Source organism: Pichia kudriavzevii, chromosome 3 (genome assembly GCF_003054445.1).
Source record: "Pichia kudriavzevii chromosome 3, complete sequence".
Classification (NCBI taxonomy): Eukaryota; Fungi; Ascomycota; class Pichiomycetes; order Pichiales; family Pichiaceae; genus Pichia; species Pichia kudriavzevii.
In genome coordinates, this window is record NC_042508.1 from 1297849 (window position 1) to 1313618 (window position 15770).

General features: G+C 39.9%; 7 protein-coding genes across 7 annotated transcripts; 3 read left to right on the forward strand and 4 right to left on the reverse strand.

Moving 5' to 3' along the window:
• Positions 1–522: 522 nt before the first annotated feature.
• On the reverse strand, positions 523–2667 carry C5L36_0C05990 (uncharacterized protein; the record flags this gene model as incomplete). Its single annotated transcript, XM_029466291.1, has 1 exon — positions 523–2667. The coding sequence occupies one exon, from the start codon at positions 2665–2667 to the stop codon at positions 523–525; it is 2145 nt and encodes a 714-aa protein (XP_029322151.1).
• Positions 2668–3162: 495 nt separating this feature from the next.
• C5L36_0C06000 (uncharacterized protein) lies at positions 3163–5172 on the reverse strand (the record flags this gene model as incomplete). Its single annotated transcript, XM_029466292.1, has 1 exon — positions 3163–5172. The coding sequence occupies one exon, from the start codon at positions 5170–5172 to the stop codon at positions 3163–3165; it is 2010 nt and encodes a 669-aa protein (XP_029322152.1).
• A 441-nt stretch (positions 5173–5613) lies between these two features.
• C5L36_0C06010 (uncharacterized protein) lies at positions 5614–7230 on the forward strand (the record flags this gene model as incomplete). The annotated part of the gene is made up of 1 exon (XM_029466293.1): positions 5614–7230. The coding sequence occupies one exon, from the start codon at positions 5614–5616 to the stop codon at positions 7228–7230; it is 1617 nt and encodes a 538-aa protein (XP_029322153.1).
• A 346-nt stretch (positions 7231–7576) lies between these two features.
• Positions 7577–9193, forward strand: C5L36_0C06020 (uncharacterized protein; the record flags this gene model as incomplete). The annotated part of the gene is made up of 1 exon (XM_029466294.1): positions 7577–9193. The coding sequence occupies one exon, from the start codon at positions 7577–7579 to the stop codon at positions 9191–9193; it is 1617 nt and encodes a 538-aa protein (XP_029322154.1).
• A 104-nt stretch (positions 9194–9297) lies between these two features.
• C5L36_0C06030 (uncharacterized protein) lies at positions 9298–11277 on the reverse strand (the record flags this gene model as incomplete). Its single annotated transcript, XM_029466295.1, has 1 exon — positions 9298–11277. The coding sequence occupies one exon, from the start codon at positions 11275–11277 to the stop codon at positions 9298–9300; it is 1980 nt and encodes a 659-aa protein (XP_029322155.1).
• A 397-nt stretch (positions 11278–11674) lies between these two features.
• C5L36_0C06040 (uncharacterized protein) lies at positions 11675–12254 on the forward strand (the record flags this gene model as incomplete). The annotated part of the gene is made up of 2 exons (XM_029466296.1): positions 11675–11739; positions 11822–12254. The coding sequence occupies 2 exons, from the start codon at positions 11675–11677 to the stop codon at positions 12252–12254; spliced, it is 498 nt and encodes a 165-aa protein (XP_029322156.1).
• Positions 12255–12613: 359 nt separating this feature from the next.
• Positions 12614–14890, reverse strand: C5L36_0C06050 (uncharacterized protein; the record flags this gene model as incomplete). The annotated part of the gene is made up of 1 exon (XM_029466297.1): positions 12614–14890. The coding sequence occupies one exon, from the start codon at positions 14888–14890 to the stop codon at positions 12614–12616; it is 2277 nt and encodes a 758-aa protein (XP_029322157.1).
• Between the last annotated feature and the right edge of the window lie 880 nt (positions 14891–15770).

The window sequence follows — 15770 nt, forward strand, 5'->3', positions numbered from 1 at the left end:
AAGGTTCTTTGAAGACCCTTCTCCGATACATTTGGCGCTTTCTCCATTCTGTGGGGGGGATGGATCCCTTTTATAGTGCACCCCTTGTCTCTCCAATTGACTAAAACAGATCCCGCACCGCTGCTCCCCGAAATGGCCCTGAGAGGTTACACAATTGCATAAATTCGTGTATCTGTTAGCGATTACAGAAACTGCACCAATTACAGCAATCGCACAAATGCAAGAAATCTCTCTAAACACATTGAATTGAAAAGTGAAAAATTCCGTTTCCCCACAAAGTTCCTATTTTGGGGTTGAATTTCAAAAAAGTGTAGAAATAATTACATACAATTTTCTTTTTTATTTTATTTTTTATTTTTTCCACATTTTGTCTCTTAGGGGAACTGGAAAAAAAAAATAAAAAAATAAAAGAAAAAAGAAAAAAGAAAAAAGAAAAACATAAAAAGGCAGGCCCGGGGTAACGGCCCCTCCACACACACACACACATGTATGTGAAGCCGTTACCCCAGCTTTCGTACCACATTAATTCAATTCTCCCTTCTCCCTAATTCCCTCTTCTTTTTCCCCCATCTCGCTGACCCCGGAGTTTTGGCTGGAAATCGATTTTGCAAAGGAAAAGTTTCCTCCGTCTCGGAGTCCGGCGTTTCTATTATGACAGGGATTGATGAATTCGGTTTCGTCATTACCTTCTGTAACTTTAGTTGCAATTGTTAACAAACTTACAAACTTAGTTGCACTTGTATTAGTTACATTCTTAATTGTCCCGGCGTGTGGCGCATGCATACCGCAGACACGTGCGAGCGCGTGGCGTCCCTGGTAGAGGGGGAGCATTATAATGTATAGACCGGCAAGAATCACCCATACGAGGAGGACAACAATGAGTATTGTAAAAGACGTCTTACTGAGATCGTGCCCCCATCTATAGAGAACACAAGCAATTACCACATAGACACCTAGTAGGACAAACAAATTGACAATGATAGAATAGAACGTCTGTCTAAAGATTGTGTTTTTGTCCTCCTCAGTGACAAGAGTGGCTCTCTTTTCCTCCTGTAATGCGTCATCTCCCATTTTGATTGTCTCCCCCAAACGGGTCAAATCAAAACTTCTACTAGAAGGATCTAGTAAAGTGATGGCAACCATATAAAGAGGCGCACTGAATAGAGAGACGATGTTACCTATAAAGGTGGCCTTGGGGATCGACAATGTACTCTTGCTGACAATGTGTTCTCCAAATGCATATGTGCTGCACACCCAACACACGATACCGCTCACTGTCCCCAGTGGTGCACCGATTATCAGTCCTAACTTACTGAGTCTCTTCCAAAAGAGCATTAGAGTAATTGCACCCACTTCGGGTAGCAGGATGATACCAACAAAACTCAATAGCCACCCCGTATTGACGCCAACATAATTGAACACTATCGACAATGCTGCCATAATCAAGCTAAAGACACAAACGGCTATATGTGACACTCGAATCAGTTGTTTCCCCGTGGCCTTTGGATTTATATAGATCTTGTAGATGTCGTATGTTGCGACAGATGAAAATGCAATGAGCTCCGCAGATGTAGCAGACGTAACGGACATAAACAGCATCAACAACCCAGCAGCTGCACCGCTTTCCCCCAAAAGCATATGCAGCCCATACATGACGGGCATCCCACTACCTATTTCCTCGTCTGTGAGAGGGTTTGGATAGGTGACAAACGAAGGGTTTGTCAGTAATGCCCTAGACGTTAGTCCAGCAGAAAATCCCAGTGCCAATGGAATCACCCACCAACAAATGGTGCCCATTAGGTATCCTTGAAACACGCTTCTGCTATTCGATGCAATGGCCCGCTGAGAATAACCAGGGTCTCCAAAGACAGAACCCAAACCACCTAGCATAACGGACCACGTAATGTAGTACATTTGTGAGTCGTGAAAGGATAGATAACTATGCCCTGAAGCACTGGGGAAAGCAACCTCTGCCTCCTTCAACAGCTCGTACATTCTTGACGGTGAACCAATATAGGACGACGTACAATAGCACGTGTACATGGTAATGATCAAAATGATGTAGATGATCACCGTGTGAATCCAGTCACTGATGAAAGTTGCCTTCAATCCTCCCAATGCAGTATATGCCATCACACCCAATGGCAACAAAAAGGAAGCTGCAACTACGTGCATTCCCGTAGTGGCAGCAAAGCCCTGTGCTCCGCCTAATAGCAATAATGAAGAAATGAGAACATTGGTGCAGATGCAATAGCACAAAAACAACCAATGGCCACTTTTGCCAAACCTAATATAAAAGCATTCAGAGACAGTATGTGCAGTTGGTGCTTTGAGTTTAATCTGCAGGGCCAAAAACAGAAATAAGGTTATCTGAACCGCACCTCCAATACCGTAGAGAAACCCACCAGATATACCATGCGAATAACTCCAGGCACCAGATGTGAGTAAGGTTGCCGGCCAAGTCCATGCAGAGACAGTGGACGATGCAATCAAACCGGAGTTCACGTTTCTCGATGCAGTAGAGAATCTCTCGGATGTTTGTGTTTCACCCAATACCGTTGTCAATACCCGTGTTATCAATGCCATCAAAGCTGCAAACGCCGCACCCAGGCCAACTGAAAACCCATACCCATACCCTTGATTAAGAATCGGTTCAAACTGTACCATTTCAAACTGATGCTACTATGCAGTTGGGTGCTTCTAGATTAAAAGGCTGATTTAAGTAGTCCAATTTCAAGAGAGGCAAAGAAAAGAAATATACTATGCTTTTTAAATAAGTTCTGACTGCTAACAAGAGTCTAATATGACCTTGATGAGATGGAAACCTCATGATGCATTTACCTCGTTTACAGTTCGTTAAATCGTAACAACCTTTTCCAGTTTTTGAAATACTCAAAGTGAAGGCCAGCCTATTACAAAGGTTTGGCCTCATGATCATATGCACGGATTTATGTCACCCATAAGTCATCTCCCTGCAGGTGATAAAAAATACTGAAAAATTTAACGGTTTTTTCGCTTATCATTACCGAGGACGCCAAAATGAAACGTCTACACAGTTCAACAGTTGCTGATGATAAGCTGCAGCTACGACAATGCCAAGTTGTTACTAGATTATTATTAAATTATTAACGAGTTACTAAAAAGAAAAGACGTCCACCCTAATCATTTCTTCAACACATTTTCAACATCAACCACTTCAACAAATTCCTCGCTCACATTGTCATTCGATATTGACAAGGATTCTGTACTATGCACCATTGGTCTATCAGGGAATTTGCATTTGATGAGATGCTCAAGTAAGAACTTGAGAGAATGTCTACCTTGATACAATGGAAGTATAATGATGTATACTGCGGCAACAATAACCCAAATCATACATATAACAATAAATGCCACAAATGAACTCTTGCTAAAATCTTTTCCCCAGCCATACAATGCGCAATCAATAATGACATACACACCCAGCAAGCAAAATGCATTAGCCAGAAAGGAATAAAAAGACTGTCTTTTTAAAACCTTTTGATCTTCTATGCCAACTCGGACTGCTTTCAATTCCTCTTGATCTACATCATCTGCCAATTTGATGCTTTCACCAAGTAACTTCAAATCAAATGGCTCTCGTTCTGGGTGTAAATAACTTATAATTGCCATATAAATCGGTCCACTAACTAATGCAGTGATATTGCCAACAAATGTCGCCTCTGAAATCATTAATGTATCTTTATTAACTACACCACCCAAATTATAAGTTGAACCGACCCAACAGGCAATACCTGTTAAAGTACCCAATGGCGCACCTATGAGTAAAGACAACTTTGTTAATCTGGACCAAAATAACATTAGTACAATTGCTCCTACTTCTGGGGATAATATGATTCCAATAAAACTTAACAACCAACCAACAGTAACTCCAATGTAATTGAACACAACAGCAAGCACGGCCATAAACAAACTGAATCCACAAACGGCAATATGAGAAACTCTGACTAGTTGGTTACCCGTCGCCTTTGGATTAATGTAGCTTCTGTAAATATCATATGTCGTAACCGATGAAAAAGCAATGAGCTCCGCAGATGTAGCAGAGGTAACGGACATGAACAACATCAATAAACCTGCTGCTGCTCCTCCTTTCCCTAAAATCATATACATACCATAGATGACAGGCATTCCGCTACCAACTTCTTCCGACGATAGTTCATTAGGGTAAGTAACAAAATTCGGATTGGTCAACAAGGCACGACAAGCTAGACCCGCTGATGATCCCAACCCCATTGGAATAATCCACCAACAAAGTCCACCCATGATGTAGCCCTGGAAAACACTTTTTGCATCGGAAGCAATTGCACGCTGAGAATAACCAGGGTCTCCAAAGACAGAACTTAATCCTCCTAACATAACAGACCAGGTTAAATAAAACATTTCTGAATCATGAAAGGATAGATAACTATGCCCTGAAGCACTGGGGAAAGCAACCTCTGCCTCCTTCAACAGCTCGTACATTCTTGACGGTGAACCAATATAGGACGACGTACAATAGCACGTGTACATGGTAATGATCAAAATGATGTAGATGATCACCGTGTGAATCCAGTCACTGATGAAAGTTGCCTTCAATCCTCCCAATGCAGTATATGCCATCACACCCAATGGCAACAAAAAGGAAGCTGCAACTACGTGCATTCCCGTAGTGGCAGCAAAGCCCTGTGCTCCGCCTAATAGCAATAATGAAGAAATGAGAACATTGGTGCAGATGCAATAGCACAAAAACAACCAATGGCCACTTTTGCCAAACCTAATATAAAAGCATTCAGAGACAGTATGTGCAGTTGGTGCTTTGAGTTTAATCTGCAGGGCCAAAAACAGAAATAAGGTTATCTGAACCGTACCTCCAATACCGTAGAGAAACCCACCAGATATACCATGCGAATAACTCCAGGCACCAGATGTGAGTAAGGTTGCCGGCCAAGTCCATGCAGAAACAGTGGACGATGCAATCAAACCGGAGTTCACGTTTCTCGATGCAGTAGAGAATCTCTCCGAATTTTGAGTTTGACCCATAAATCTAGAGAGGACTTTTGTGATTATAGCCATAAGCAACGCAAACAAGGCGCCTAGCCCAAGGGCAAACCCATACCCATAGCCTTGAGACAAAATTGGTTGAACGCCAGCCATTACGTTTATTGTTTCTTCCTTGTTGAGGGAGGGGATAAAAATGGTTTAGGATGCATACAAACCAGTTTAAGTCATGGCCTAAATTTGTCTTATATACGTTTCACACCGAGACACTCATTCCAGTATGCCCAATCACCTTTAGCCCTTGTCCCTTGTACGTCGGGTGTAATAGTTCATGCTTATCGTAAAACCCAGCAAGAGGGTAGTTTTACTTATTTAGGCGAGTACAAATTCGGCGCTTGTAAACTTTTTTATCTTATCTTATCTTATCGGTTTGTTATTCGCATGCGGGTCCACTAAACAACCGTTGCGATTACAATAGTGAATCATGTTAATTGTAAGTGTGTCTATTTAAGGTCTCGAGTTGGTTGTCCCTTCAGGATCATATGTGCGGTGTGTTTATGGTAAACGTATAACAGATTTGGTCAGAAATCGAAATACATGGCATCTAGAACTTGGCAAGAGACTGTATCCCTGAAGCAAAGGGAACTCCGAGACTCCATTCCTCGAGAATGGATCGATGATAATCTAAAGGTGGATATGATATCCAAAGGGCTTGTCAATACGAGGGAATACCTTGATGACATTTTGCCAGAGGAAGAGAAGAGTATAACGTCAAGGACAATCATGGAACTTTCTCAAGCTATTGGTAACGGTGAGCTCACTGCATTAGAAGTGACAAAAGCGTTTACTCATAGAGCTATGCTTGCACACCAGATATTGAACTGCTGTTCCGAGATTTTCATTAACCAAGCGTTGGAAAGAGCCGAGGCCCTGGACACAATTTTCAAAGAAACAGGTAAAACGGTAGGCCCATTACATGGTATTCCAATCTCATTAAAGGACCAGGTTGATTTAAAAGGTATTGCATCTGCTCTTGGTTATGTTTCCCGATGCCATGATAAAAAAGACGAAAACTCACTATTAGCAGACAAATTGTTAGAAATGGGAGCTATATTTTATGTGAAGACATGTGTTCCGATGGCAATGATGGCCCCAGAAACCGGTACCAATCTTTTCCCTTATACATACAATGCATTAAACATCAATCTATCATCGGGTGGTTCATCAGGTGGAGAGGGTGCCCTAATTGCCGCCGGTGGTGCCCGAGTTGGGTTTGGTACTGATATCGGTGGAAGCATCCGTATTCCGGCATCGTACAATGGTATTTATGGTATCAAACCAAGTGTTGGCAGAGTTTCCTATCTAAGAGTTTCCAATTCCTATGCAAATCAAGAATGTATACCGTCAGTAATTGGTCCATTGGCGCAGACCTTAGAGGAGCTTGAGTTTACACTCAAGCTAGTAGTGGATAGCAAATGCTGGCTTCAAGATCCCAAGGTCTTACCTATTGGTTGGACTCAGTATACCATTCCTTCAGAAAAATTAAAAATTGGTATTTGGTTCGACAGTGGAGATGTTGAGCCAATGCCTGCAATCAAACGTACTTTAAAAGAAATTTACGGCTCCCTATCCAAGAGCGATAACTTTGAAGTCGTCAAGGTGGAGTGGCCAGAGCATCAAAGACTCATCAAGGCATTATTTGATGTTTATGGTGCAGACGCATCCAAAGAGATCATGAATGAATGCGCCAAATCTGGAGAGCCCCTCCATAGATTGTTGGATTATCTAATGGATCCTGAAAACAAGACTTCTCCATTGACAATCAACCAATGGTGGGAGTTGTGCAACGAAGTCTATCTGATCAAGGCAAAATATCTCGAATTCTGGTGTGGAAATCAGTTAGATGCCATAATTGCCCCAGTTATGGCACAAACACAGGTTAAGCCGTACAGTGTTAGCTCCTTGGACTATACAGGGGTATGCAACCTCTGTGACTGTTCAAGTGTGGTAATCCCTTTGAACAAAGTCGATCCCATAAAGGACACATTAATTGTTCGGGGAACTAGGTCCGACCTTGAGAAAAGTATCCGTGACCAATACGACGTTCAGGCGGTGGACAAGATGCCTGTCTGCGTACAAATTATTACAAGGAAACTCGAGGAGGAAAAGGGTTTGGCAATAGCCTCTCTAGTTCAAAAGGTTGTTAAAGGTTGAATAAATACTATACATATATAAATATATATGCTTCATCTTCAAAAAAAAAAAACATTTTTTTCTTTTTTGTTATAATATCCCAAAACAATAGAAACTGCATAATGACAAATTTGGAAAATGTAAAAGCTTCTCTCTCAGACGCGTAAGAACAAAATTTCGAATGTTCGAAGATTCGAAGATTCGAGTTTTCCTTTTTTTTCTGTCTGCCGGCAATTTCGTGCTTGAGGTTCATAAAACATCAATTTTATTAAGGTGGACTCTTATTTTGTCCCCCCCCCTCTATCCGTGTGCCTTTGTCTCTATTTAGCCCCTGTAACAGAGAGGAACGACGGTATCAAATATATAGATGTCTGATCCTAGTGTTCGTCTACGCACGGCCATTAAGGAGAACAATTACTTTATAGCCTCCAGACTATTGAAACGATATCCCAATTTGTTGGATAATATTGACCCCGAAAATGGGTGGTCCAATCTCCATTATGCTGCGTATCATAATGATTATCAAATCACTGAGACTATCCTAAAGGCTATCTACACTCGGTTTATGTCTTCTGGTGGTGGAGAGATGGATCGAAACTCATCCCAACGTTTGAAAAAGCCAGACAGTTCGGTGTACACCCAAATAACAGATGAAGATGAAATCAAATTAACCTTTCAGAAGGAGACAGTCCTACACGTTGCATGCCAGGGCAACTCTCCTGCAACGTTGCATCTACTTCTCAGTTACTTCAATGTTTGTTTGGACCAACGTGATATGAATGGATACACCCCCTCTCACATCTGCTGTATAAATGGTCATCCAGAGTGTTTAGCAATACTACTCAATCAAGGGGCGTATCCTAATATACAAGACAATGTCGGCGATACACCACTCCACAAGGCATTCCAATATTCGCACATGAAATGCATCAAGTTGCTAATCAAATATAATGCGGATGACCAGCTATTTAATAATTTAGGATGGAAACCAGTTGATGTTGCCTTTGATACTGACATAATAAAAAGGTATAACTCCTTGAAGGAAGATAAGTCATTTACAGTAGAACTGGATACGCAGAGTATAACAAAAATACCCGAATCAAAATACGGACCTCATAAAACTCCTCAAACTAGTAGCCACGGATCGTTTGTTTCAACTTACAATTCTGGTGGAATGCTCAATGATCCACAGCCTAGATTCAACTTACCATCCATTCAGCCTAGGAAATTCTCCTTATCATCAATGATCTCAGATGAATATGAAGATCTTGATAGTGTATATGATTTGAGATCTAGCGGGTCATCAAAAAACTCAAGAAACTCATCTCCTTCAATGTCATCTACTAACGTGAATAATTCTTCATTGTTTGCTCTACGGAAACCGCCACCTCCAGTTTTGCCGGAGTTGAGACAATCGCCAACACAGCTATACTTCAGTCAACGCTCAAACTCAATGTCAAACACAACTTCCCCACGAAAGCCTTTGAACAATGGTGGGCATAGTATATCAGTGGACTCTACACCCGCATCCAAGAGGTCTTCCTTGTCAACAAGGACATTTCGGTCGAGTTCTCAGTTGTCTGATTTTTCTCCTGTGAAGTCTGAAATGTCTCAGATAGACGAACAAAATTCAGGTGCCTCTAGTATTGAGTCAAACGCACCAACTCCAAAGCATAGTAAGCAACCAAGTCACAAATCTTCAATAAATACCCCATACCCACTTTCTTTACAAGTTGAGGAAGCTTCTTCTAAACTTCAAGACTTCAAGTTGAAAAATAAGGATCGCTTAAAATTAGATACTAAGTTAGGTAACATCATCAACAACTCCTCCCAGGATAATTTGATATCACCAACAAGCTTTCATTTCAACGGTGTGAGCTCTTCACTTTTCGACAATAATGATGTAAAAAATCAGTCTGTTGACAAACGAAGTAAAGTATTAAGTATACCCATATTAAGTTCGAGAGCTAAGCATAATCCCTAGTTACTTGTATATTTATACGTATCTTTTCTCTGTCATTTACAAGCGACGTATGAATATTAAGGATTTTGTTATATAGTAAAGGATTACTTTAAATTATAGATGTTTTAAGCGTCACAATCTGTATTTCCCGTCTCATCTTCGTCATCGCTAGGACTTTGGCCCAACGTCAACTGAATCCAATCCTTAAAGGCTTCTCCGATTGATGGGTACGCCTCGAAATTATTAATGACAGTAATGAAGTTATTTACAAACTTAGTCTCACCGTTCTCGCTACTATCATCCTTGTCCCCATCTCCACCGTCATAATTATCGCTATCCTTAGTGATATCCCTGCTATTATTGAGATCATCATCATCATTTTCTTCTTCTTCAAAATTGTTTTTCTGTGGCGTCTCTTCAATTCGTTTGTCCAGAGCTTGGTTTTCAAAGGCAAAGTTTTGTTTCAATGCATCTGCAATAAATTGTTCAGCAACATACAACTTCTCATCTACACTGCCACCGCTTACCTCTACACCATGAGTTTCTTCATTGCCTTTTGTTAACTTCACCTGCATCGTATTGTAGCTATGGCAGTGGTCACATTTATGTCCTAGGTAATGAAAGGGTACCCTACTCATACCATTACAATCAATACATTTGATATCCACAATCCAATTTCTAAGCTCATCAGGCATGATGCTATTCTTAATTTCAGAGTCTCTCATTCGAAATTGAAGTTCCATGTTTGAGATCGTTTTTGAACAGGTAGGACATTTATAGGAGTGCAACGTATGTTGTCTGTAACATTTTTCGTGAATTGGATGACCACACGTCATGAATACAACCTTTTCGTTTGAATTGAACATAAATTCATCACATATTGGACAATTTGACTTTGTTGAGTTTTCAATACAAATATGATTCTTCTGCAACTCAATGGATATACAAACGTTGCAATTATCGCAGTGGAAATAATCTTGGTTAAGTCCCAAACCCAACCTGCAAATCCCACATTTGTCACAATGGTAGATGTTCTTCAGTGGATCGTTATCATACAGTTTACATTGGAAACAAAAATATTTTCCTAGTTCTCGATCACACTCAACACAAAACTGTTCTGGATGTTGCGGCGTAAAACAATACATGCAGAGAACAAATTTGACCATTTTCCGTTCCAGTCTGTGGGATGTAATTTCTTCGTCATGACACAGATGACATGGATACCACCTATGACATTGGTGGCATTCGATTTTACAATTTCGACGATAATGCGGACACCCCAGAATACCATCTTCTATTGAAAAATATGTTGCTGTTTTATCTTTCTTGGTAAGGAAAACTTCATCGTCCTCTATATCATCTTCTTCGACTTCTACATCCTCTTCTCTTCCCCCATTTTCACCCTTTAGGAGATGATGGTGTTGTTTCTCTAGCTGAGCCTTGATATGGTTTTGCTTTTCAATGTAAGAGCATGACATCAATTTTTGGATCAGTAGCCGTTGTAAAACAGGTGATATTTGAAGCGTTAGTATCTTTTTGATTCTATTCCTTAGAAACTTTTGATCTTGGAACTGCTCAAAAGTTAAAAACGTTAAATGTTTATACTTCTCCAGTGATTGATAAATTTCCTCCTCTTGTTTTTTGTCATTTTTTTTCACAGTTTCGTTATCTCTTGTAGCTGGTGAGTTTTCATCTGATTGGATTTCCGAAATGTACTCATCAATAGGATGGTCAATATTAGTATTCAAAACATCGGCCAAAGACTCACTAACGTCTGAATACAAATTTTTTAGCTCAGATGTACGTCTATTGATTAGATCGCCCAACATTTCAGCAATGTGGCTACTTGAAGAATGTTCCATGTTCACAGCATGCGCATATTCATTGAACCGTCTTGAAACATTGCTCGGGCTTAGCATCTCCATATTAGGCATCATAAAAGATGGTATAGATACACCCACTCTCTCCAATGAAGGTGTTATATTAAAATCCTCTTTAGCCATGTCATCTATGTGATTTAACTCAAGAGACTCTGTTTTACCTTTTTCGTTCATTTGTTTCACCTCTTCAAGCTGGATTTCCAGTCTCTCTAGCGCCTCTTCCATTTTTTACTGTGTTTCCATACAGGGATAGCTTCCAAAGAGACTCACCGGAAAGAAGACTAACCGTTTTTCTCAGTAGTTGTTCAATCCCAACAAGTGAATCTCCGCACCAAAAAGTTCATGTCGGAGTTTTACTCGTATAACAGTGATGCGATCTTGTTTTCCCACCCCTCGCCCTGTAAGCTCAAGGTATACTAATTTGCATGTTTATAAAAATGATTGCATACAAACTGTTTTCCGCTATTAGTATTTTACTCTGAATCGCCCGCTCTTTTTTTTTATTCTCATGTTTTTAGTTACATTTAGAGACGTTGCCATCCTATCTGTGTGTACCTATTTCCTATTGCAGTTTATTGTACTACACAGTCAATTCTTAGTACAGTGGAAACTATACAGTGTCATGGCAATTACAGACTATTTTAGAATCTCCGGCTTTGTGGCGGACATGAAGTCTAGGAACTTGAGGTATGTTTGCACTCTCAGTCAACCTGTCATTCTTTTCCTTCACACAAGAATACTAACAGGGTAACACCATAATTTGTTTTAGTTTATACGGTCAATGGATTGGTATAACTTCTATTTTCTTATCCTTAGCATTGGGTATCTCCAACCTATTCCATGTCAACATTGTTTTTGTGTTTGGTATAATAGCAATTGTGCAAGCACCAATTCTAGCACTTGTTGAAATCCCATTTCTGCTAAAGATATTCCGGATTCCAGACTCTATAATTACTTTTGTTCAATCGCTAGACACCAACTTCATGCGTGTGATTTTCTATGCAATCATGGCCATCATCCAATGGTTAAGTTTAACTTGTAAAGCTACATCGTTAATCGCATTGGCAATTATGTTTACAATTGCAATGTTTGCCTACGCGGGCGCAATGCTGCTAGGCCAAGAATTTCATAAGAGTAACGTTGTTGCAACAGTCCAGGTTGGGGAAACTCCGGCAGAGGCACAAATAAGAAACGTTTTATAGGCAATGCGTCTCAACTGTATTCATTTAAGAATTTTTTTTTTCTTCGTTCATTTGGACTCCATAATGTGTCTATTTTCATTCGAAATTGACCTTGTGTATATTTTGTTGGAATGCAGTATTTTTTTACTTTTCTATTATTTCGAAAATTGTATAAAATTCTTATACAAAAATGATCACGGAATTACTAAATTGCATGGTGGATATCAAGATATTTTTTTAACTCATTATTTAGTGCAACTCACTGTTCATTTCAGCTATTTTATGCTTTTCTTTTCTTCAATAGATCCTAATCTCAATATAGTAGCACAAAAAGTTTTTTTTTTCTATATGAAAAGAAGATTGATTAATAGAACCACCCTCTATGGCTCTCTTTTATGAATGTTTCTTAAATGTTGATTGAGGTTGTCCTTTCTGTTAAAACGCTTAGAACAATTAGGCTCAGGACACTCAAAAGGTCTAGAAGAAGAATGCGAAATCATATGCCTCTTAACATGTTCGGGCCGTTGGAATGCCATTTTACACAATGGACATTCATGCACTTTCTTACCATCTTTACCCTTGTTTTTGGCTCTTGATTTAGATCTTGCAGATTGTTGGGGCAAATCAATGTGGACAAGTTCCATTAATTCTTGAGGCTCCAGCGTTTTCCGCCCTGATTTGGAACGGGTTGTAACTGTCGGTGTTTTCGTACTAGCGGTCAAGTTAGGTGAGGCATCATCTTGTTTTGAAGTAGAAGGCTCATTACCTACTGGACCAGGAGTAGGCTTATTTGATGCCCTTTGCAATCTGGAGTTTGCACGAGTCCGTACTCTCGTTTGTGGCGTTTGGGCAACTTCTTCCAACGAAAACGATCCCAGGTTCGAACGGCTGGATAACCTAGATGCAGACTTCGGTGTTTGTGATTGGGAGTGGGGCTGTGAACCAGATTCAGAGTTAGACATTGAATTAGACTCGTAGATAGCTGATTCATGCCCACCTTCTATAGAGTTAATCGATGGGCTGCCCCTCAATCCAGAAGCATTCTTTCTCTCCTTATTCGTTGCGGCTTCTGCTAGATTCACTCTAACCTTGGATCTTTGTAGCATTGATCTAGGCGGCAGTGGAGGCAATGTTGGAGTTAAATGTTGCTGTTGCTGTTGCTGATGAGGCTGTTGATATTGTTGATGTTGATGGAAAGACGCGTTTTCATTATTCTCCATATATGGAGAATGATGTCCTACACTAGAAAAGGCGGTCGACGGAGGTGGTGGAGGTGGTTCCAGAATATCATGCTGTTCCTGCTGATCATATCCCAAAGATGCCGGAAATTCATAGTTGGCATTTCCTGCTGCATCAAATAAAGCATCACCTAATGATAATTGTTGGTTCTGATTCGATGATAATTGATTATCATTTGTGAAGAAGTTTCCAAAATAGAAGTTAGGAACATTTAAGATTTCACTATTGCCAGATCTATTTAGCTCAGATCCAATAAAATTACTGTGTGCATTGCTCAGTAAGTCGTTATCAAACGATAGATTAATGCCAACGTTGTTATCGTCTAAGTACCTGGTATCAAAATTATCTTGCAAAGTTGTATCTTCATATTGATTTCCCTCTGTGGTATTGACCTTATCAGCATAATCTTCATGTTCAGGAATATAATATCCATGATTTACCAAAGATTCCGGAGTGCGCAATGGCAAATCTGTTGGGGATGCATGAAACGACTGAATGTTACTCGATTGTAACTGTAAATCTGTTTCCAAATGTGTCAACGCAGACGTACTTGAAATGGATATATTTTTACGGTGTGATTTCTTCTTAACTTTGGGTGATAAAAGTGAAGAGGTTTGATAGGAGAGTGGAGAATTCTCAAGCCCAACCTTTGATAACGATCTCCTATGGGTATAAGGGTTTATTGTACTTGATCTAATTGGATATGCATTTCTAACAGGTGATTGTAACGATGGTATATTGTTAGAGCTAGCGAAAGAAGTTAGATTCTGCAGTGGTTTTGAAGGTGTCTGGAATAAATTACTCGAAATCGAAGTAGTTGATTTAGACGAAGTGAAATGGCTGTCAATTGACGATGAGGTTTTCGATTCTGTCAGGGTGGGGTTTATGTGCTGGAGTGAAGTACTAGGATATTGTAGACCCGAGTTTGTGTTTAAAGAAACTGGTACTAATTCGGTGAGTTCCGCATCAGAATCTTCATCACCTTTTTCGTTGGGCTGACAATCTGCCGGCTGATACTGATGGTTTAAATTTTGAGGTTGAATTTGAGTTTCCCCGAGGGTATTCTCATCAGAACTTCCCAATTGTGAGGAAGTGACTGTTGGTACGTCGTTAATCAGTTCCCTATCATTAGACTGATTCATTCCATTATCATTGAACGAACTATCTGAATAACTGCCATGAGCATTATTGGTGGCGGTCGTATTGTAGTTACTAGAATTGTTGGGATCAATCCCATTACCTGCAGTTGTATAGTTCTTGCCTGCACTATCCGAATCAATATATGTATCTAGATTCTGCAATTGGAAATTCAAATCAGGGAAGGCCGGAGAGGACATTAGGTAGATATTGTCATCATTGCTTGAGCCTTGATTGTTTGCGAAATCTTGAGAATGATGTGGAGGAGAAGATGACATCATTCTATCAGATGAATATCTTGTTTCTCTATAGGTTTCAGTTAAGTAAATGAGATACGTCTAACAAGCAATGTTTGTACCTTATGCAAAAATAAAATTCTAAGAAAAAAAAAACAGTCAAATGTAACAGACGAAATGAAATATCTTATTTTGACCTGAAGGTAATCTCAATGTGTTTAAAGTATGAAAAAGAAAAAGGGTTTCAGACTGCCGATGATATCGTTTGATGTACTTCCTTAGAAAAACGAATGAGCAGTAAGAATCACGAAATACAGTTCACTCGAAGTTTATCTTTTTCTTTTTCTTTAAAGGTAAACAAAAAGTCAATTGTAATAAAGTCAATGTCAACCCAGAGCAAAAAAAAAAAAATCCAAGTTTGCGGTGCAAAACAGAGATAAAACCAACTAATGCAAGTACTTTTCAATAGATGTGGGAATTCAGGCTTTATTTTCCACCGTGTACCCTTGCCTTGGATAAAAGAAATAAGAGGGATTAGAAGTAATAAAAATGGATCAAGCCTCCCCCCCTAAATAAGTACGGTTGTAGGATTTGTGAACAAGTTGCAAAACTAGGCCCGTAATGAAATGATATAGACGATAGTACTTGAGATGTGATCAAGCAATCCTATGATAAAAAGTGGAGAAAATGGTGTTTCTTAATGACAAACAGATGTAGATCACAGCAAGTAAAACCACCATGAAAGTGCTGGCAATACGTGAGAGAATGTCACCAGCTCGCTGGAGGTTTCGGATTGGGAATACATTGAGCCAAATTTTCAGCATTCTCGCCTGTTTCGGTGAACGGATCTCCTCTCTTCCCCCCCCCCCCCCCTAAGGACGTGAGCGGATGGACAAAACTTCCGACCGTTTCCCTCATTTTCTCA